At 49.2% G+C, this 23,440-nt stretch overlaps 2 protein-coding genes across 2 annotated transcripts in view; one reads left to right on the plus strand and one right to left on the minus strand.

Moving 5' to 3' along the window:
* Kcnc1 (potassium voltage-gated channel subfamily C member 1) overlaps nucleotides 1-12,111 on the plus strand; it is a gene marked incomplete at its 5' end in the record, with an annotated part of 42,344 nt that extends 30,233 nt beyond the window's left edge. Inside the window, 3 exons of the mRNA XM_048788203.1 lie at nucleotides 745-1,678; nucleotides 8,521-8,709; nucleotides 10,715-12,111. Coding sequence (XP_048644160.1) covers nucleotides 745-1,678; nucleotides 8,521-8,709; nucleotides 10,715-10,779 — 1,188 coding nt within the window. The remainder of the gene's footprint in view (nucleotides 1-744; nucleotides 1,679-8,520; nucleotides 8,710-10,714) is intronic.
* A 4,514-nt stretch (nucleotides 12,112-16,625) lies between these two features.
* Nucleotides 16,626-23,440, minus strand: part of Sergef (secretion regulating guanine nucleotide exchange factor) — a 227,047-nt gene continuing 220,232 nt past the window's right edge. Inside the window, 2 exon segments of the mRNA XM_048788447.1 lie at nucleotides 16,626-16,740; nucleotides 16,743-16,990. Coding sequence (XP_048644404.1) covers nucleotides 16,687-16,740; nucleotides 16,743-16,990 — 302 coding nt within the window. The 3' untranslated portion in view covers nucleotides 16,626-16,686.

Here is a 23,440-nt window from a genome sequence, read left to right on the forward strand (position 1 = left end):
TAAAAAATCCATACAGTTCTTAGTTCCCAGATCCTTGCAAGATCAAGTGCCAGGCCCCTTGGTCACAGTCAACCCAGACTGGGTCATTCTGAGACTCCCAGTGTGGATCCCCCACAGTGGGGGGTGGGTATCATAGCAAACTCAGGCAATTGCCAGAGGCTTTGTGGCTGCCTTCTGCTGCTGACCTGGGGTGCGATCTTGACACTCCTTGATGGAAATAGACAGGAGATGGATAGAAGAAAGATGAGAAATGCAGCCCCTGAATAGCTGATGCCCCTACAGCTGCCCCTCTCATTTCTTTGCGATCTTCAGCTCCAGCAAGCCAGGTCACCATGATTAGTCAGGGTAGCTAACTCTTTAACAAATCACCTCCGAAATTGCAGTAGTTTAAGACAATAGAAGTTTATTTCCCATTCAGGTTCAATGAGGGTATTTAGTGGATGTCTTTCTTTCCAGGGACACAGGCTCCTTCCCTCTGGTGACTGCTGGCCCCTAGGGCTTCAGTGTCTGGCTGGCAATGGGGGTAAGAAAGTATGGAAGATCAAGGAGGAGGGTTTTACCAGCTGGGCCTGGCAGTAGTGCACATCCCTCTGCTGAGGAAAATGTGGCATGTCAGCTAAGGTCATGTTGGAAGGGGCCCCTCGGTGGGCATCTTCCCCTGCTCTGGCCCTCTGCCTGGACCCAGCTTTCTGTAGTCTGGGTGGGAGGGCTTCCCCTCTGACACTCTGTGTTTCTTGCCCACAGTATGTGGCCTTTGCCTCCCTGTTCTTCATCCTGGTCTCCATCACCACCTTCTGCCTGGAGACCCACGAGCGCTTCAATCCTATCGTGAACAAGACAGAGATTGAGAATGTTCAGAATGGCACGCAAGTGCGCTACTACAGGGAAGCGGAGACAGAGGCCTTCCTCACCTACATCGAGGGCGTCTGCGTGGTGTGGTTCACCTTTGAGTTCCTCATGCGTGTTGTCTTCTGCCCCAACAAGGTTGAGTTCATCAAGAACTCGCTCAACATCATTGACTTTGTGGCCATCCTCCCCTTCTACCTGGAGGTGGGCCTAAGCGGCCTGTCCTCCAAGGCTGCCAAGGATGTCCTGGGCTTCCTGCGTGTTGTCCGCTTCGTGCGCATCCTGCGCATCTTCAAGCTGACCCGCCACTTCGTGGGCCTGCGTGTCCTGGGCCACACACTCCGTGCCAGCACCAACGAGTTCCTGCTGCTCATCATCTTCCTGGCCCTGGGCGTGCTCATCTTTGCCACCATGATCTACTATGCCGAGAGGATAGGGGCACAGCCCAACGACCCCAGTGCCAGTGAGCACACGCACTTTAAGAACATCCCCATTGGCTTCTGGTGGGCTGTGGTCACCATGACGACACTGGGCTACGGAGACATGTACCCGCAGACATGGTCTGGCATGTTGGTGGGAGCACTGTGCGCACTGGCAGGCGTGCTGACCATTGCCATGCCCGTGCCTGTCATCGTGAACAATTTTGGGATGTATTACTCCTTAGCCATGGCTAAGCAGAAACTACCAAAGAAAAAAAAGAAGCATATTCCGCGGCCACCGCAGCTGGGATCTCCCAATTATTGTAAATCTGTCGTAAACTCTCCACACCACAGTACTCAGAGTGACACATGTCCGCTGGCCCAGGAAGAAATTTTAGAAATTAACAGAGCAGGTAGGAAACCTCTTAGAGGCATGTCGATCTGACCTTTCACCTCTGCCCCCTGTAGCGATGATTCCAGATTCAGTCAAACTGCTTCCTTAGTTCTGTGGGCGACCCCGGACCCTGCACTCAGTCTCGAGGTGTGGAGCCTGGGGGCCCAGGGAGATGCTGGCAGCCAAATTCAGAAGGCAAGAGCCTGCTAGAGGAACCTCACTGGTGGCCCCGGGTAAGGAGGTTGATGCGGTTGGTCTCGTGACGTTCTGAAGAGACCACATGGCCTGTGGAGTTACTGAGGACTATCTTAGCAGGAGCCCCGGGGGCTGCTGCTCATGTGCGCAGGAGTCAAGCGTGAGTCTCAGACTCAGGCTACTGACCCAGTGTTGGGGCAGGATGGGGGCGGGTATGATTCGGAGATGCCAGGTAGCTTCTGATTTGGTCCTTAACACAGCATCCTTTAGGCTGTGTAGACAGCAGAAATTGTTCATGGGGTCTGGGCAGGAGGATCCCTGCAAAGGCAGTAGATTCTCAGCCCCACAAGAACCGTCTCCATAGCTGAGTAGATTCCTGCTCTGATTCCGGCTGTCTAGCTCCAGGTCCTTCTTAGGAGATGCCCCTAGCCATCTGTGATAAGCTTACTTACCCATAGCATGCCGAACCAACTCATCTTCTACCACCACTCTAGAGTTTAGCATTTATCTTTAGGAACCTGTTGGAGTGACTCTGGCTTTCACGGTGTCTGTTGGGGTTGATGGTCCAGTGGGAGTTTCTGGTGACCTGATGGAAGCGGCTGGTGAGCAAAGGATTAGGGGGGGCCACCACCCTGGGCAGCTTAGATGAAAGCGCTACAGACCAGCAACAATCTCCACCAAGGGTTGTTCCCATGTCCGGTGGTAGGGACTGCAGCAGCAATATACTAGACATCCCAACCAGTGTACAACCACTTTCCCGTGAATTCACTGGGGGCTGGGGGGGAGGGGGGCCATGAAACAATACTAGTCACCATGGGATATATTCTAATATTCCATGGCTAGTGGTTCGTTATGGGACTATCTCAGTTTTATGAGAATCTGCACATAGCACATAAAGTTGATCATGGGGCTCTGGTCTGAAGATATAAAGCCCATAGTCTACCTCTACCCATGGAATACCATCGACTTATTCTGTGGACACAGGGATCTCAAAGGATTGGATGACCCAGAGAAGAATGACAACAATGAGCTAAGAAGGAGTACCCGGGTGAGCACGAGGTTGAGGTTGACAGGAGAGGTTAGTCTGTGAAGGACATCCCCAAGCCCAGGTCTGGCATGGGGGTTGCAGACTAGTTCAGACCCAGATGAGGAAGTTTCCCTTTGGTTCAGTTGGCCTCCCCCAGTGGTGATTGACCTCCTTCCCTGCCCATGTGCTCTCTGACCCACTCCCTCATCCTCATCCTGTTTAGGCTTCATCCCATAGCTAGGCCAGCCAGAGCAGTATTCCCAAGGCCCGCTTCTCTGCCCCTTTGCCCTCCCCCATACCCTCTCCCCTGGGATTTCTGTAAGCACTTGAGAGGAACATGGCTAGTGTCTTGGGCTGGGCCAGAGGGTGGACAGGGGTCTCAGAGGCTGAAACAGGGGCCTGGGGTGGGGAAAGTCTTCCAGCCAAGTTATGACTGTCCATAGAAAGCCCTGCCCCACCCCTCTGCTTCAGATTAGCTAGCCATTTCACCACAGGATCCGCCATCAGTGCAAGGACAGTTCCTGGGGCTCTGGGGGAAGGTCTGGGCTGGCCTAGCTTTCAGCTCCACTATGGGCCCCAGCATGCTCAGCCTGAGGGGTGTCATCATGACACTACTTAACCCTTCCTCTGCATCCTTCCTGACACTCCATCTTTCAGGACTGGTATCCAAGCTTAGGAGCCGCACACCAGCCAGTCAAGGATCTCCATTTCACTCCAGGCAGGCCCAGATTCCTCTGTATGCCTAGACAAATGGTGATATTATCCAAGTGCTGAGGACACACACACAGGAGCGTGGATGTGTGTATTCAGACTTACAAACCAGCTACTTCCAGGGACATAGCCCCCTTCCCATGCTGCAGCAGACCTGCACTCCTGTGGGAGGGATTCCCCTGAGTTCCACAGTCCTTCCCCAGCCTTGGCAGCCCTGCCCCTGGGAGACACTTCGCTCTGGCCTCAGGTTTCTGAGACCCCAAGAGTCTGGGGTTTGGATAGTTCTATAGCTAAGGAGATGTTCGGGTGCCCTCTCGAACCTAGATGCCTAGACCCTCCTGCCTTCCCCCTCCACCTCATCCCTCTTGCTGTGTTCCCATCTCCTTCCCAAGCACCTTGTGGTGTTGGTGCTGTCCTAATGTTCAGACCCCCCCCCCAACCAGGCTCTGAGACCCCGTTTCCACTCTGAGCCTCATCCCTCACCAGAACACACCTCCCTCCAGGCATGTGAGACCTGGATTATGTGCCACCAGTAGGATATGGCTCCTAGGGGAGTGTCCTGCCTCATCTCTGTGTCCTGGCCTCCCTTCCCATTTTCCTCTGTTTCTGCTTGGAACTGTGTGCCCAGATGGGTACGGGCTGGGGGTGAGTTTGTGAGAGAATGAGGGAGAAGCCAGAGGCAAGGAAGGTAGTGGTGGTGGTGGGTAGAGACCAGACCCTCCAGGGATTTTGGCAGGTGAAATGCAGCAAACTCCATCCAGGCCTTTCCAAGGGCAAGTAAATAGTTCCATAAAACCCAGGGTTCTCCAGTTTCACTTCTGAGACCTGTGGGACCAAGTGCAATATGTGGGCCCTGAGGGCATCCCACTCTCACCTTCATGCCCAGGCTGGGCCCAGGACTGAAGCAAGTCCTCCTGGCTGGGCAGTTGCACCTTCCTTTCACCTCCACCTCTTGGCCACTCCTGAAACCTCAGTCTGTGTATATGTCCCAGGTTTGTTCTGACCTCCTCCTCTGAGCCATGGCTGATGGCCTCAGTGTTGGGAGTCTTGTCCTGGGGAATTGTCAAGGACCTGGTTGTCAACTTGACTGTGGGTCCTCATAGGGGGAGGCCAGACAGGCCCAGCCTGGGTCACTGGTGACCCAGAAGAAGCCGCCTCTTTCACTAAAATGGGCAGCCGGGGCCCAGACCACCTGTTCTGGGCAGCTTAGAGTACTCCCTTTGTTCTGCTATGTTCATTCACATGTGTCTTGTCCATCTCTGCTGCTGTGATGTGGGTTGATCCTTTGTGGTGCCGCATTCAGGAATGCAGGGTCTCATCATAGGTGAGCAGGAATGGCGAGGAAAGAGGGACGGTGGTATGTGTGCAGGGCAGCAGTGAGGTCCCAGAGAAGCCCCTACCTCAGCTTACTGGGACCACTGAGGCCTCTGGGTCATTTTTGGGTGAGGGGTTCCTCCCCTGAGAGCAGAGTACAAAGTCCCCTATCTCTGATCCCTCCGCCTGTCTCCTGGTGGGCTGCAGTGGCTGCCCAGGAAGTGGTGCTAGCCTCAGGGCAGGGAGGGTGATGGGATTGGGGGCCGAGTTGACCAGGCAGGATGTGGGGCTGAAAAGTCTGTGTGGGCCCAGCAGCAGAGTTGGCAGCGTGGACCCTGAATAGGGTCCTTGTTATCCCCAGGTGGGCTAAGGGGGAAGCAGTGGAGAAGTGCGCTGACTCGGAAGGCCAGGCATGGGTGTTCTTTTCCATGTTGTTCACATTCTGTCTTTCTCTCTCTCCACTAATCATGTCTCCCTCTCTTCTCTCTCTCTCTCTCTCTCTCTCTCTCCTCGTTTTGTTGCATGACTTGTGCTGGTTTTCGTGAACGTCTTTCTCACAGACTGTCCCCATTTAGCCCGGGATGTTTTCCCCTGAATCCCCAGCTGGGCAGATCCCTTGGGGCATACCCAGGGAAATGCCCAGAAACCCCCACCCCACCCCAGCCCTGCGTGCGCCACGGGCGCCCATGCTGGTGTGAACAGTAAGTATGTCGCGGTGCCTGGAGACGGGCAGTAAAGGCAGCCTGCTGCTGAGGGCCCCACCACACAGTTCTCTTTGCTCCAAAGTTTAAAAAAAAAATGACCCTCTTGCGGACGCTCATCTCAGCCCATTTCAAAGCCTGGAAACCATCTCTGAGACGCTGCCCATGTTGTCATTTCATCATTGCAGCCTGTGGGTCTAGTAGGGGCCCGGGGGCCCTGAGCCAGAGGAGGCAGGGCCCCCAGCCCTCTGGAAAGCTGGTGGGAACCGAGGCTTCTAGCTGCCATCTCATCCAAAGATGGACTGGGGCAGCGGGTGGGGAATCTTGGTTGAGTTTGAATCTGTGGTCCTTTTCACTGGTTCCCCAGATTTAGACAGTTGGGTCTTTCCTGTCACCCTACTGGAGATGGAGAAGGAAGATGCCCCAGTTTCTGAGAGTATCCCGAACTGCAGACAAACCAGCAGCCACTCAGTCCTAGTTTCCTCCTCAAAGATCAAGGCTGAAAGAAAAAGCAGGCTCAAGAGTGTCCTGGGAATCCCCCCAAGGACCCCTGGTGGTTGCTCCTTGCCCCTGCCCCTTCAGGGAAAATAAGCCCCAACTTGGGCCCTTTAAAGTTGTGGGATTTGGGAGTCCTTGGGGCACGGGGACTTGTGGGCAGAGCTAGAGGAAAGTCTCTGACTGCACCATCTTAGTGGAGGCAGAGGCAGAGAGGGGGAGCTCTTCTGGACAAGAACTGCAGGCCGTGGTCACTTCCATTGATAGATCATGGCCAAGAAAGAGAACAAGCTCTCAGGCCCCTCCTAGAGGGAGCCACTGCCTGGGAGGGCCTACTGGCCTTCCCCTGGAGGGAAACTCATGCAGGGTACTATGGTCCCAACTGCCACAGCCTCATTTACTTCCACTTCATACTGTTTCCTTCCCTTCTGCCCAGCACCCTCCTCTGCCCTGAGATCCCCGGGGGAGGGAGACAAGGGCCAACCAGAGTGCAGGCCCTCTAGTGTGTCTGTGAGCACACACGTGTGCCTGCAGACACGCCCCAGGGAGCTAGGCAGCCCCCAGCCCCAGTCACATGGTGTCAGAGTTTCCTTGGTAACTGGCCTTTCTGGTTCAGAGTAAATTGGGGAGTAAAGCCCCTGGGATTTGTCAAGAAACGCACTGTACGTGAAATGCTTTGCCATCTTGTATGAGAGACTTTTTTAAGTTCCAAAATTATGATGGGTTTTTTTTTTTTTTTTTTTTTGGATTTGCTTTAATGAATAAACCTGATTGGTCCATTTCTCTTTTGACTGACTGCCTCTTTGTAGTGACATGATGTGTACACGGGTGATGATCCCACCCACGTGTACGCCAAGTGTGTGCACGCGGGAAAGGATCACTCTGCGTGTAGTTACATGATGTGAACAGGATCATGGGAAAGTGTCAACTTGGGTGGAAATTGTCTCCGGCTTTCCCCCTCTTTAATCTTCTAGAGAGTCTCCCCTAACATGGTTGCTCATGTTGGTTTCCTTCCACAAAAGGGCTTCCACTCTAGATGCAGTGTTTAAGTTGGCTGCACCCTGGCCAGAAAGATTCTGCTTTGAGGGCCGACAGCATGGGACAGGCTTAGTCCCTAAAAGTGATGGGGCAAGGGCAAAGGCCACCTTGGCCAACCCAAGCTGCCACCACTCTGCTCCTGGAATTGGGAGAGACAGGGTTCCTTGCTCTGGCCACACATTGCCCCCAGCAAATGTGCTCCCTGACCTCCTCCCAGCTTCCTTCTCAGGCGACCACAGAGGCCAAGACTTGAATTTTCTCCACCCAAGTCCATCAGCCACTGTTGTCTTCAACACATCCATTTGCTCTGCTTTGCCAGGGATACTGACAGAGGAGACAGGAATGGGAGCCCCTCCCACATCCATGTCCCACCATCAAGCCTCATGCATACATCCCTGTTGTCCCTGTGCGAGCTGACCAGGCCTGCCAGAGCCTGTGGGCAACGATGCTGGCTTGGTGTGTGTGGGGAGCAGAGTGGACTGAGTGGTCAGTGTGGGTCTGCATGGGGACCAAGCAGATGGAGTGGTCAAATCGGATCTGAGTGCAGGGCAGAGTAAAATGTGTGACCAAGCCTAGTCTGCACAGGGGATGGGGAGTCAGAATGACCATATTGGGTCCTTATGGGGACAGAATAGAAGATGTACCTAGACCTAGTCTGTACAGGGGACAGAGTGATCAGATTAGGTCCTTGTGGGGTCAGAGTAACAGCTATGAGCAGGCCTAGTCTGTACAGAGGAAGGGACATCAGAGCAACCAAATAGAGTCCATATGGAGTTGTGGGGGGTGGGTGGCGGAGAAATCAGAGCGTGTGTATATGGAAGAACAGAATGAACCAAGTGATCAGATGGAATCCAAACAGAGGTGGAGTGGAGAAAATCAGGTGGGGTCTGGATGGGGAGAAGTCTGACTGGTTGACTGAGTGTCAATGGAAGGTAGTTGGGCTCTGGTCAGTGGCAGAAGGGGGTCTGGAAGTCTGCCTCTTTGGATTGGAGCATTTCTGCGTGTCTGTCTGTCTTCTCCCTGAGCTCTGTGTCTGGCTCTCTCCCCATGACCACATCCACACCATGCTGTCTCATTGGCCCTGCCTTGGGCCCTGGGCCTGGCCCCCAGCACTGCATGCGGGGCCCATCACCAATTCATCTTTTTGCAAACTTTGAGCAAACCCAGGAGCCCCTTCTCCCTTCCCAGCACGGTGGGCAGCCTGTGGGCTGCCTGAACGAGCTGAGGCCTCCCCAAACCTTGCACCCTACTCCATGACCTGCCCACTTTTCCATCCTTAGGGATGGGCTTCCCTTTGTCAAATGCCCCTCCTCTGGCCTGTCCCCCCCCCTCACTAAACAGTTTTCAGTGTCTCAATAGCTTCTGCTTATATGTTTGAAGATTCCAAACTGAATGGGGAGGTGGCGAAGGCCGCGCTGGCGAACGAAGACTGCCCCCACATAGACCAGGCCCTCACTCCCGATGAGGGCCTGCCCTTTACGCGCTCGGGCACCCGCGAGAGATACGGACCCTGCTTCCTCTTATCAACCGGGGAGTACGCGTGCCCACCTGGTGGAGGAATGAGAAAGGGTATGTAGAGGAAGCTGGAGCACTATGCATCGGCCGGGCCCGCCTCGCGCTCCTGCAGGTGGGTGGGCAGGGCGGCGGGCAAGGGACGCTGAGGGGCAGGCAGGCACAGTAAGGGGGGCAAGGATGGAGGGAGTCCCCCAGGGTTGGCCCCTGGAGGTCAGAGTCCCTTTCTCCCAAGTGAGATGTCAGGCTGGCAGAGAAAACCTGTGGCCCAGGCAGCTGTGGGTCAGTACTGAGCTAAGTAGTAGAAAGGGGATTGGCACAGGCTGGCTGACTGTGGGTGCACCTGAAGGCAGGGTGCACCCAGGGATGCAGGAGCAGCCTCGGCTTCACTAGGTTGGTTTGACAGGGGCAGGTCAGGTCCACAGGCAAAGTGATCTCTCTTCTCCCTTGATTGAGGAAGATGGTGAGAGGGGCCTGGCATAGCCAGGACCCTGTAAACTTATCTACCCAAGATCCATGTTAAGGAAGAGGCATCCTTTAATAAGAATCCACAAGTCAGAAGGAGGGAAGGCATGAAGAGAGAGGTGGCTTCAGGGCTTGGGGATAAGGCCATTGTCCTTGCAGAGGTAAGGTGTATGCCAGTGGCAGATAGAGTATTACTAGTGGCAGATAGAAAACTTGCCAGGAGGAGGTGGGTAAGCAGGACTCTGTACAGCCCCTTCCATCGCTAGTGCCCATTGGCCACTGCTGGTGTGCTCAGCGCCCCCTTGTGGTTGGCAAAGACTGAGACCAGTGGTAGCCTTTGCTCAAGTTCTCTGCACAGTCAGAACTTCAGGCTGACATGATGGAGACAGGCTTCTGTTAGAGCTTGAGCATGGGCTGGGGAGAGGACGGGTTGGGCTGCAGAGCACTCTAGGGCAAGGCTCCAGGCATGGCTGGGCTGGAAGGCAGGGCAAGCCTTTCTCTGTGCGGCAGGCTGGCTAGGCAGCTCTGCATGTCTTGGAGTGCCTCACATGCTCACACGGGTGCATGCCAATGAAGGGTCAGTCAAGTAGTCAGATTTTTGAGGGTAATAGTTGGTGTAGCTTGTGGCCATTGTCAACTGCTTCAGTATTTGAAACCAGATTCGAGAAGAAAACAGATTTTGAAATCAAAGGCAGACCTAGAAGAGGAGAGGCAGTGTCCAGTGAGATGAGGGAAAGTCCTTTGGGTCACTAGTGCTTAGTTGTGCCACCTGATCTAGGCTGGTCCCTGCTTCTTTGCCCTGCCTGAGGTCCCTCGGACCTCAGTGCGGTGTACCACTCCCCGCATGGTGCTGCATGGTGGAGGGCTGCCATCCTTGGGGAGGCCCCATTCTTGGCACTGTCCATTGATGGGTCTGCTGCTCCCCTTTGCAACTGGCTTTTTACCAGGTGGAGTCTCTAGAATGTTTAGGAGCAGGGGCCACCCTGGAGAGTAAGGGGGAAACAGGGAGACCATTTCCAGTAAGTTCTCCTGGGCTGCCTGTCTCCTTCATCTTGAATGTTGGCTCAGTTGATGTGGCCTAAAAGAGCAGACAAGGGAGTCTCCTGCTATCTTTCCAGAAGCCCTGGGAATGTGGGACAGAAGCAGCCCCATCTCCCTGGAGCAACTGGGGAGCCCAGCAGCAACCACTGTCCACAGGTGTTACCGTCTCCCAAGCCCACATGGCCTTAGGAGCCAGGGTCTTTGTGCCCTAGCCCTGTTCACCAGCCCCAGCTCTCATGGAGTCCTGACAGCCACCAAGGACTTGCTTTTTTCAGGATGATTCAGAGCCGTAAGCCCTGCAGATGTTTCCTGAGTCCAGGTGTTTGGACTCAGAGTAGGAGAAGAAATAGGGACTCCACTGGTTTCCTCAGGAGGGAGAGAAAGAGGCTGCTAGGCTGGCTCGCTGCATGGGAAACCAGCCAGCTGGAGAAGAACCTGCCTGCCTCTGCATGCGGCTGTTCTGTCTTTCCTCCTCCTTCCTTAAAAACTAAGTACCAAGCGGGATGGGAAAGCCGAGAAGAGAAGCTCAAGTGTTAATTGTATTCTTTACATACAGATCTTTGCAAAGAAAGCCCTGTCATTGCTAAGTATATGCCGACAGAGGCTGTGAGAGTGACTTGACCAGGCGGCTTGGCCGAGGACACTGGTGGCTATTAAGCATCTGGGTGGACCTGCAGCCCCTCCTCACCCTCGGACAGAGTAAATTCACGCCATGCAGGTTTGCCGGACGAGTCCGAGTGGCCCAGGCATTGTGCTAGGACGGACGTAGCTTTTCCTACGGCCAAATGGTAACTGACCGTAGAGGATTTCTTTTCCTTCTTTTCATTTTTTAAAATTTTATTTTATTTGGGGAGGGAGGGTGGAGGGGTTCCTTAGCATGACTTGCATGAAGTTAAACAGAAAACCCAGCAAACCAAACCCACCAACCTCCCTGCAACTGTATGATTACCCTCAACAACAATAACAAAAAGAAAAAGAAAAAGTCCTATATTTTCTTTCAGAGCTCTTTACTTTTACACACATTGTTGGAGCCAAACTGTAACAGCGTTCAGTAGAAACCTATACATTTCTGGGAGTGGGGGACCGGGGAGGAAGGATGGAGATGGGGAACAAATTGCTTCCCCTTTTGCACACAAGATCGAGAGTAAAGGTTCCAAAAAGGGCAGTCGGTCGGTCATTGGTCATATTGACCTCACCTTCATAGTTCATCTCTCACACGGAAACTGAGAACTTTGCTCCAAATAGAATTGTGGAAACTCGCACTGCTGCCTTCTTCCCTCTCTGTTTGGCATGCTTGTGACCCAGCGGACGTCTCCCCAAGACCCCTGGCAGCGGCTAGTCTAGGTTGAATCTCTCATCATATCGGTGTGTAGATCCAGTGTGACCAACTTTCATAATAAATTGTTCATAGTAAATAATCAGCACCGTATGGATTTTCCAAGTGTTATTTTAAAACCAGGATGTAGAGCACCAAAAGTTCAGGACCACAGGAGGGGCAACCTCCTCCACCTTTACCAAGGCACAACCTGGCGATGTATGCAATTTAGTACTTCAGAGTAAAAAACTGCATGCCCAATGTTATGCAAAGCGATTCGAGCATGAAATAAATTTTGTATCATGGTTTCTGTATAGTCTAAAGCAGATTTGTTTTCCTGAAGCAATTGGAGGTTTGCAGAGACACGCTTCTGCATCTCGAATAAATATAGTATTTTCCCAATAGAAACAGAGGACAGTAGCTTGGCTTTGGTCTGATTCTAAAATTAGTGGGGGGGGGGGGGGAGAAGGATGATATTTTTGAAAAACACATGCTTGAGTTGAAAAAAAAATGCAACATCTCGAGCTTTCACTGCAGCTCACAACATTTCCTGGAAAGAGAGCAACGATGCTTTAGCTCAACAAACTCCCCTCCCCGGGCCCTGGACCCGGAAATAAAAAGCTGACTTCTGAGATGAAGCATGGATTCGGGTTTTTATTGCCTTCAGGCAGTGTCGTGATTCTCTTCCATGGCTAGGCTGGGATAAGCCTGGGCCCTGACTATGCCAATCTCAAGGACCCACCTTGAAGTGCTGTGGTCTACTCGCTGGGGAAAAGCTAAGCCCTAGGAGGAAGTTGCCCCATGCAGGGGGAACTGGGCAGGGTGGCCCCTTGCACTACACATCCTTTTGGGGCAAGGGACAGTTCCCAGAGGCACAGAGTGTATGAAGATCTGACAAAAAACCAGCACATCCTCTAGGGAGTTACCTGTCATGGAGATTTCTCCCTGAATCATGCTATGTTGATGCATCCTTGAATCTGGCCATGTCAGTGCACATCCTGCTCCCGCCATCCATGCAGACCATGGTCACCTCCCTCTTAGGGCCATTGTTGTATCTGATGAAGCCAGAGACAGAGATCTGACTGTCAGGTCTGGGTGCCCTAGCTAAGTGTATCCTTGCAGGGCCTGGTCAGGTGACCCACTTCACTGAATACCCTTTCTCCCAATCTGAGGGCATCTTGGAAGGAGTGCAGTCACCTCCCAGGGATCTTGATTTGCTTCGGTTGTTCACTTGATTTCGGTGTGGGGCAGAGTGGCAGATCCAACACTTTTTCCTATTCATTAGAGACTTGATGAATGCGGGCGGAAAGCTCCTGAAGGTCAGGGCAGTCAACCTCTGAGCATTTTTTGAGAGAAGGAAATGAGGCCCAGAGAGGAACGTGATCTTTCCAGGGCTACTAATAAGTGAGTGTCAGTATTCCCCTGATTTTAGTTCCTTGGACACCTCCCAGCATGACCTGAGTCAATGATCTGAAGAGTGGGTGGGAGGCAGAGGAGGGTGCTAAATTTTCATCTAACAGTTTCTTATCTCCTCAAAGTATTTTCTAAACTTCCTGGTGCCCTGTGAAGTCTAAGAACAGAGTGTATGGGGAGAGTGGAGCCTCTGCCCAGGGGTTAGGTGGCTAAGGGGCCATGACAAGAAAATGTTTATGCTCCCCAAGGATCTGCCATCAAAGAAGAGCCTCTGGTGAACACCAAGCCATTGGGAATATGGGTTTCCAGGGACACAGTAGCTCCTGGAGAAAAGAGATTAATATACACTGCATATCTACATGGTGGGGGGACATCTTAGAAATGTTGTCTAATGATAGCTCAAAATAGTCCCATTTTAGAGACAAGAGAACAAGGTACAAAGGAATAAAGTAACTGGCCCAAAGCCATATGGCCAATGAATGATGAAGTCAAGATTTTAACACAAGTTATCTGACCCCAGATCTTAGGTTAATCTGACTCAAGATAATAGAGGCTTCCTGGGGATGACCCTGAGAGGTGCAACTGATAGGAACACTAGAGTTGCTGGTTCTAAATCTCAGGCCCTCAGGACTTGGCCTCCTGACCTTCTTCATGGAGCACCATGGGTATGACAAGCAGGGATCACTTCACATCCTGCCTTTTCTCCCACACACGGAGAGACAACTTTACTCTCTTTCTTAAAAATCTCACTGCCCTAACAATGAACTTTAAGCTCCCTTGATTAGTTTTTATAGAGGCTACCAGCCTCCCCAATCTCTGCTCCTCATGCCCACCTCCCTTTGTGTGCTCCAGTCACTCTGAAAGTCTGAATTTATAGCAGTTACCCATATGTGCCTGAGGACTTGGAACCCTCTCCTTCTAACATCCCCACCACGTCCCCACTAACTTTGAATGCTAACTCTCAACTTCCATCCATCACTAAGTCATTTCACTCAGAAGTGCAGAAGGGCTTGGAGTGGTGGGAGGGCTTTATTCTCAGCAACAGGCCTGGATTCACAAGCACCATTTCATCTAAGGTTGGTCTGATGGCTCTCACAACCAACCAGGGCCAAGGGTGGGGGGGTTTTCAAGGGAAGATGGGGTGCCTGTGATCAGGAAGGAAGAGTGAGTGTGGTAGATAGGGATGGACACATCCCACTAATATCCAGTACATGCTGGACCTTCAACAATCACTCCAGGGGTCAGGCCAAAGACCTGTGAGCACACAATGGGTGGGGCGGGGGCTTGTTCAGCTCTTGAACTAATTTACTTAGTTGATCAGAAAAAAAGTAATTTTAAAAATGAATGGGCATTTTCTCAAGCTAGCTCATTAGTTAACCAGGTGGTATATATTAACCTTAATTGACTGTCAAATGGCTATGATTCCACAGCATAGTTCATTTATTTGTGGGATAAAACAGAAGATGGGTAAGGATGAAGGTATTGCAAAGGCCACTCATTTACACCCCCTCCCCCAACCTCAGGGTGATCCTAACGGTACACTAATGAGTTCGTTCATTTATTGGGCATTTATTGGGAACTTCTGTACTAGGACCAACACTTAGTGAAGGTGCTTTAGAATTGACTAAGACCTGGTCCTCTGTTTTCAAAGAGCTCATGGTCTAACAGAAATGGGGGAGTAGACATTTACAAAGTCTGAGAATGACCAATAGAAATTAGAGGGTCCAGAAAAAAATCTAGGAGACACTTGTCAACACTTCCTTACTCATTGTGTAACAAGAACCTTCAGACTCATCAAAGCCAATAAGTGAAGTGATTTGGAGAGAGCCTTTCTGTTGATGCTGCTGTTAGGAGGGGTAAAAGGAAGACTCTAAAGTGACTGGGTGGCCTGTGGTGTCTTTTGGTGCCAAAAGCCAATCATTCTCCTGCTTATGGACTATCTGGTGCCCTGCCTGCTTCAAGAAGGATTTGTCTCAGTTCTAAGAGTCTGAGGTTCTAGATCAACAGGCTCAAGGCTGATATACCACCTGATCCTGTTTCAGCCTAAGAAGGAGCCTGAGGCACTTCTTTTTGATGTTCATAAGGAGGATTTGGGAGACACATTAGGATTCAGCAACAGATGACTTGAGATTTTGGTTTCTTCCAGCAGGTACTCAAAGAAGTAGGAGGGAGCCCTGCACTGTAACCATACGAGAGAGCTTAAATTATTCCTTGCTAATGGAAACTCTGACTAGCAAATATGGGCCTCAGTATTATTCCAGGTGTGATTGATTTCCAGCCTGTTTGATGCAGACCATTCAGCCTATAGGCCAGGGGCAGTTGTCAGTAACCTTGGCTTGTTGCAGTATCATCTCTGGACCATTCAATTTTCCATTTCTGTGAACTCGGTCACCTTGGCAAATCCAGTTCAGTGTGTAGACAGGGTATATTGACCTCTGTTGGCTGTGGGAGGTGAAGATCAAGGACTTTGCCATGTTTCTAGGATGCAGGACTGGGAGTAGGACCCCATGAATTGGTGCTTAAGATCAGCCTATTGGTGCTCCAGGTTCAGACCTGTAGGAGCTCAGGATTGTCCTCCTCTATACTCTCAGGAGTTGAACTCACTTCTGGCCCCAAGGCTGCTCTCTACCCCACTCTTGTCTGGCTCAAGACCCTGGATGAGGTCACTTCCCAGTAAGGACCCTGGATCAGGAGTGAGGTGTATGGCCTTGAGATGGTCCTGCCCCCTCTGTAGGCCTCCATTTTCCTACAACAATGAAAATGTTGGATAAGATGAATAGTTTTTAAACTTTCTCAAGGACCCCATCATCTAAAGAAATCTTATGTGATGCTAAATACATTATATATAGGTAGAACTAAAGCTTCTTTGAAAAAAGTGGAGGTGGGTAATCCAGTCCTTTGTCTACTTGGCCTCCTTTACTTGTAGTCCATAAAGGAGCCACTGAATTCTCAGAAGACTCAATGGGGCTCTGAAGAATGCAATTTGAAGGTTCATTAGACTAGATGGTGATTAAGGGTCCTGGTCCAGCTTTGATGTCTTAGGATTCTTAACTTCTTAAAGTCACTGGACCTTAGTCATCACAGACCCCAGGTCTGAAACTATCCACGTTAGCCATTACAATCACCCAGGTTGGCTCCAGAGTCCTGCCTGGCTTAGATGATGATGAAACTTCTGAGAGTTTCATTGGTTTGAGATTAGTTTTCCCAGGGACCTCCTCTTCTGGGTCTTTCCAAGAATCATGTCCTTTTATCTACTTACTCATTCCATGACCCCATACCCCAGCCCTCTCTCCCTTGGCCCTAGCTAGCAAGATGAAAGCACCTTCCTTTCAAAGTGTCCAGGTGAAGCACCTTAGTATTCTTGAATGGACAAACTGCAAGCTCTCTCCCTTAGAGTGAAACCCCAGCATGGGGTTTGTGGCTGCTTCTGCATGACCAAGGAACCCTCTGTCTAGCTGAATCAAACACTGCTGGACCAAAACAGTCATGGCACTAGTGTGGGGTTTTCTGGCTCTACCAGGCAGGGAGAGGCTGGAAACTTCTGCTGGAATTTTAGATTTTCATGTCCTTTTGTGGGGACCCATCCTTCACTGAATAAAAGGGATGTGTTCTTCTTAAAAGCCTAGATACCGGGAAAACAGCCTCTGCTGTTCTGGTTTGTGGTCAGCTCAATCAGCTGTGCCTCCACGTCCTTCTCAGGTCAATCCCATAACCCAACAAAGTCAGTCTCCAGAAAAACTTTTGGAGAAAAAAAGCCACTTTATTAGGTTGTCTATCACAGCCCTTCACTCCTGGGATTGTCAGAATGGCTTTGGGCTGAAGTTTCTGATTGTCTTTCCTTCCAGTTTCTCCTTTTGTCCATGCCTTCCTGAGATTTGGTGTCCTCCGTGGCATCCAGGGGAGAGTAGGTGACCTTGGGATCTTGGCCCAGTGCAAGATATGCTGGCAGCTGACAGAGGGCCAGGGAGTGGCCAGCGCCACATCCCACAAGGAGTCCTGATGCTGACTGCAGAAGCTGCACAGGCTTCGGGGCCCAGACGTTGGCTTCGGTGCCATCCCCACACATGCCATGCTCGTTCCAGCCCCAGGAGTGACACACCCCACCTGTGAAGAAGAGATAAGACTGCTGTGGAAGTGGGTTTGTATAACAGGGCTGAACACTCACCCGAAGGTGAAAGCGTCATCATAAACCCCAGTTCACACATGTAAAAGTCAAGGCTCAATGACCCTTGATGGCATGCTCACTGCCCCTGCCTCACCACTGCTCCCCTCTGCGCCCCAGATCTGCTCTTATTCCCCGTAAGGCCTTCCTTTCTTTCAATGTCCTCACTTTTGAAGGTTCCAAACCTCCTCATTCTTTTGACTCCAATCTAAATGTCATTCAAATGCTAGGTTCACTATCCACCTGTTCCATATTGGATTTTTGCTACTGTCCTTGTCCTTTTTCCTCATGAGGACCCTGTGCTCTAAAGATGCACATGCCACACTTGTGCATATCCATGGGGTGATGTGTTTACTGTCCCCTCCTCACCAGCTCCACATTCTGTGGTGAGGCAAAGAGCGTGTGTTTTGCTCACTGTTGGGTCACTAGCATGGTGCTTGGTGCTCAGGAAGGGTTTGCTGGGTAGGGCCATGAACGAACTCAGACTTGCACAACCACAAAGTGGCCACACCAGCAACAGTCCAGGTCACTTGATGATCCAGGATGCTCCATCCTATCAGATCCCTCTCCTAGGAGCTAAGCACCTTCAGGTGGTTGTTTTAACTTTTCTATGGTTGTTTTAACTTTTTCTCCTGGATATAAAAATTAAACATCTTCATGGAATGAAAAAAGAGAAATGGAAGAGTGTAAAGAAACGCAGGACTACACAATCTCATCCATCACCATGAATATCTGGTATCTCTCTTTTAAACCTTTAATTTGTGAAATTTTTAAATATTTGTGTATATTTTTATACTGCTTTTATCCCTTAACATTACACCATAAACATTTCTCCATGGACTTGTACATTATTAAAAAAGTAAATTAAAAACTAATTTGCTTGAAATTTTGAAATAATTTAGTATGCAGAAAAGTATATATCCTCACCCAAACTTAGAACATGGGTTAACATTTTGCCATATCTGTTTCAATCCTTCCCTTAAAGAAAATAAAAAGTCCCACTTCCCACTTTTGCCCCTCCACCCCGCTCTCCTTCACAGAAGTAACCACTGTTTTGAAGGTGGTGTACATTATTTGTACTCTTGTACATTTTTCAATACATGTGTCCTTAACTACTATGTAATATTTTGTCTTAAAGATCTCCAAAAATAGTATCCAAATATGTATCTTTTGTGTGACTTGCTCTTTATCCTCAGCATTGTTTTAGAAATTTATCTGAGCTGATAGGAACAGATCTAGCTCACTCAGTTTAACCATGCATAGTAGCTCATGTAAAATCCTATTCTAAAAATTCACTTCCATCGGAATGATAGTTCTTTAATAATGATCACTGTTGCTACTTTGTAATATATCATATATAAAAATGTTACATGACAATAATACGAACATGCTTGCTATTATAAACAGTAATTCAATGAACTTTGAACAACAATACTTCAATGAAAAATTTTTAACATGTCTATTGGTAGAAATTGACATTTGTGCCAGGTGATCCCTAGAACCGTCCGTGAGTCACAGAGACTCATATGTTTTAACTTTAAGATGGTCAAATAGCTCTTCAAAGTCATTTGTACTCCCATCAGCAATGAATATGAATTTGTTTCTTTGTATCTTTGCCTTTAGACTCTTGCTATTCTGATAAGTATATCTGATTAGCGTGCATTTCCTGCTAGTGAGATGGAGCACTGTTTCATGTTTCTTTGCCATGCCTTCTACAGATTACCTATTTACATCCTTTGCTTGTTTTGTTCTTTGGTTGTTTGCCTTTTTCTTATTGATTCTTTCTTTTGTTTATATAAATCCTCCCTCTGTTGTTATGTGCACTGCAAGTACTACAGTATGTCTCTTCACTTTGTTTATGGTGCTTTTGTTATACAGATTTATTTATAATGGCTGCCTAATTGCCCATTATGAAGATTAAACAATTTACTTATCTCCTATTATCAGATACTTAGGTTGCTTCTAATTTTTCATTATTTTTTATAGAATTGCTATAAACATCTTTATGCATGAATCTTTGTCACTCTAATTATTTTCTCAAATTAGATTCTCAGAATGGGAATTCCTGGTCAAAGGGTATAGACCTTTCTGAGAATCCTGTCAGAATACTTTTCAAAAAAGCTACTTGAATTACAACTTCAGCAATCTGGGAGTCTGTCTCACTCCTGTATTGCCAGTATTTATTAATATTATAATATTTAAAAAGCCTTTCCAATTCAAAGACAAAAAAATGGTATCTCATTTTAATTTGCATTTTGATTACCATTGAAGCTGAAAAATAATTCTTATGTTTCTCAGATATTTGCACTTCCTCTTTTTGTACTGTCTGCTGTCTATCTTTTTTTCTGGTTAGGATAAGAGTTTAAGAGCTCACACCCAACAATGAGCTGGGTTCAAATCGTAGCTACACCATTCATGAGCTGGCTGTGCACTGTAGGCAGGTCACTCAGCTCTCAGTGCCTCTGTTTCTCCATCTGTTAAATGGAGGTAATGATAGTATCTTTCTTATAGTGTTGTTTACAAGGATTAAATAACTAAGTGACTAAGTGTGTATAAAATACTTGGTACAGAGTCTGGCATAATATGCTACATAAGTACTTGCTTAATGCTGTTATGTCTTAAGAGCTTTGTTGTTTAAAAACTTTTATTTTAAGGATATTAATTCTTCCTCTGTCATATTTGACATTAACTTTTTTTGTGTTTGATTTAAAATTATTTTAGGTCTTTTGATATACCTGTTTATGGTTCCATATAGTAAAATTTATTGACCTTTTATGTTCAATTCTTCCATTGCTAATGAGAACTGAGTTCATCTCTATATAGATCAGAAAATACTGTTTCTGATTATCTGATCATTTGAATTTTTAAATCTTTACAATTAACTAATTTTCCATTCAAAATTGTTTTTCAGACCATTCTTGCAAGAGAGGAAGGCTGGCTGGGCCCTGGGATTACCCTTCCTGCTCCTTTTCCTTAGTAGGAAGGCAGGCACTGGTCAAAAGCTTGGGTCTGGGGAAACACAGATGTCTACCTGTTTGGCAGGTGCAGGAGGAAGCTCACACAGAGAGGATGAGCCCCAGGCTGCATTTTCTGCTGCCAGGCCAGTGCTTCAGCCAGGGTAGAGTGTGTAGAGGAGCCTTGGTACCTTTGGGCCCAGTGAGGTACTTGGTGTGGGCTTTGTGCCCAGCCCTGGTGAGTGGCACAGCTGACTGTCAGCAGGGATGGGGGTGGGAGGAAGGCAGAGCTGACCTCCCAGCAGGACAAGGCACAATGGGCAGCTGGCAGGTCCCTTTCCTCCTGCCAAAGGGAACATGCTCTAAGGAAGCCACACTCTGGGCTGGGGTAGCCAGAGGCTCAGAGCCAGGACATTCGTGCCCACTGGGTTGAGAAGCCTGTCAGAGGCCCAGAGATCCCTTTCTCAGTGCTTCCAGAGAAAGTGTACTCAAGGTTATATTCTTTACATGCTTGAATTCTAACAGCTCTGTGAGCCACCACATTTGATAGACGATTTTTATTTTTAATACACAAGACTGGGGTTCTAGGGCCCAAGCAGTAAGTCTCCAACATCTGTGCTAAATTCTGCATATTTTATACCAGGGCTTGCCAGACCGCATAAAGTGCAGATAGGAAATGTTCAAAGGTCACATTATGTTTCTGTCACATATTCTCTCTCTTTTTTTAAATTTATTTTTTAGGTATAGTTGGACAAAATGCCTTTATTTTATTTATTTATTTTTATGTGGTGCTGAGGATCGAACCCAGAGCCTCGCAGGTGTTAGGTGAGTGCTCTACCACTGAGCCCCAGCCCCTATTCTCTCTCTCTCTTTTACAACCCTTTAAAAGCCATTCTTAGGTGGTGACTTCACAAAGAAACAGGCCATAAGTCAGAGTTGATAGTAGTTTGCTGATCCCAGTATGGACCTAATAGTTCAATATTTACTATGGACAGTGCTATGCTGTCCTGGGTCCCATATTACCACACAGCTGTGTGATAATGGCACTTAGGTCCCTACCTACCTCACAGGGTTTTCAAGATCAAAATTAATGCCCCAGCACAGAGTTTGATAAATGGTGACAGCTCACACCCATGTGGGAAGCCGACCACAGGGAGGGGAGAAAAAGGTAAGGAAGTCCACACCAGTGGCAAAAGGCACAAAGGAGAGGGCAGGGCCCAGCAGATGGGAAGGTGCAGGGTAAATGACAGGAAGTGTAGGTTTCCAAACGTTTTGAACAAACCTCCTATAGAAAATTACTAGGCAGTCAAACTTAGAAAGCAAAGAGTGGTCATCTCCTGAGCAGAAAGGCATGCAGAAGGACATCTTTAAGACACGAGCCCCTCTAGCATTTGAGAATAGGTCTGAATCCTGCTCCCCCCACCCCACACACAAACACATCACTTAGCCCACTATGTCAGGGCACAGTGAGGATAGAAAGCCTGCTGGTGTGGCAAGAGACTGTCATGCAGGCTGCGCTCCTGAAGGCATGGAAGAAAGGAGCATGGCCTGCTGCAAGCCTCACCTTGGCTGGCTCGAGTACAGAACACCTAGTTTTCAAAGCAGGTGGGTGAGAGGATGACTCCTGGCTTTACAGAGGATACCCACCAGGTCCTTGAGGACACTAATGCCATCTGGTTGAAGGAGACTGGCTTTGCTAGCTCCAGGTCCCAGAGTGGGTAGAGAGCCCCATAGTTCACACAGGGTTCCCCAGCCTCTTGGAGTGAAGGCCCTCTATTCATAGGGCTCGATCTGGCCTGTGACAAGTAGTGGAGGTCATGACCCACCACATGCCTTAGCCTAAAAACACTACATGCAGTGGAACCTCAGGATTGACAGAGTCCCTGGCACAAGCTAGACATAATATCCAAATCTGTTCAGCCATTGTGGCACCTGCCCGATCTTCTTGGCAACCTGGGTTTTCTCAGGGCCTTATGGTGCTGGGACTGTAGCCCAGTGTTAAGGAGGGGGTGGCATCTTTGCTAGAGGGACTTGCCTAGGAGGGACAAATTCCTGACATGTGTTGTAGAGTCCCCTGGCTGTCTCCTGAACCACAATGAAGATTGTATTTCCCAACCTCCCTTGTAGCTGAGTATGACCAATGAGGTTCAAGCTGAAATGTTCTGCAATAGCTTATGGAACTCCCCTTAGAAGAGATGGCATATCCTTTTGCCCCTTCTTGTTTGTCCCTCCCCCATCTTGTCACTGGGAATGTGGGTATAATAGCTGTATTTCTAGACACCATCTCTGACCTTGAGGATAAGGGTTGCAACCTAGGGATGGTGCCTTTTAATTTCATATAAATACTACCCCATTCCCACAGAAACCCTCCAGGGGTTATTACCTCCATTTTTTATAGATAAAATGACTAGGCTCAAAGAGGGAAAATAACTCATCCATGGTCACACAGCCTTTCTAGTCAGGACTAGAATCAAGGACTCCCAAATCTCAGGCTTTTTCACCAGTTCTAAACCTTGTGAAAATGCTGACAAAATCTCTGAGTACTTGGTGTATGTCAGACCCTCTGATAAGTACTCTGTAAGTATGAATTCACCAAACCCTCACAACAAGGCTGTGAGGCACAATCGGAAATGATTCCCATTTCCCAGAGATCTGGGAGCTGTGCAAGGTCATGCAGTATGAAGTGCAACTAGATCGATCCCAGGCAATCTGACTCCAGGACCTCTTCTGTTAGACTGTTCTCTTGAGCCAAAACAGCGCTTCCTGTCACTAAGCAAAGGGACAGTAATAGCCCCCATGAGGGTACAGGAGAACTGTGGTTTGTGAGAGGGCACTCTGAAGAGGAGCGGTTTTCTAGCCCTATGAGCCCTGGGGCTGGCCCTCCCACTTCTGGTGGATGCTGGGAAGAGGAGGCGGGGTGAGAAAAGTCAGGGTTCACATTGTCTCCTGCTGGTCCCAGAGCTCACACACACTTGGCCACAGTCAGAGCTACTCCTCTGCAATGCCAGGCTGAGAGAAGGAGGCAGGGTGTGGTGAGCACCCTCACACACAGGAAGGCTCTGCACTCAGCAAGCTGGTACATGCTAGTGAGGACAAAGCTGGGCAAGTCTGGGGAACACTTCTGAGTGTCTAGTCACCCAAATTCACAGGGATCCTACACTTCTAGCAGCAGTTGGTGGGATAGTCCTTAGGGCCCTGCTGTGAGCAAAGAACAGTGAAGAGCCAGATTTCAGGCCTCCTGAAGAGCTCTGGGTCTAGGCAGCAACAGTGAGAGAGAGAGAAGGGGTTTGGGTCCTCCCTCTCCTGCCTGGACCACTGCAACAGCTACTCCACTTTGTGTATGGAGGCCCCTGGCCTGGCTGGGAGCAATCAGGTGAAAAGAAAGACTGGGATAGATCCTCCAATGGGATCTTTCCTGTCCCTGCTTATGACACCTTG

This window comes from Marmota marmota, unplaced genomic scaffold (genome assembly GCF_001458135.2).
Source record: "Marmota marmota marmota unplaced genomic scaffold, marMar, whole genome shotgun sequence".
Lineage (NCBI taxonomy): Eukaryota > Metazoa > Chordata > Mammalia > Rodentia > Sciuridae > Marmota > Marmota marmota.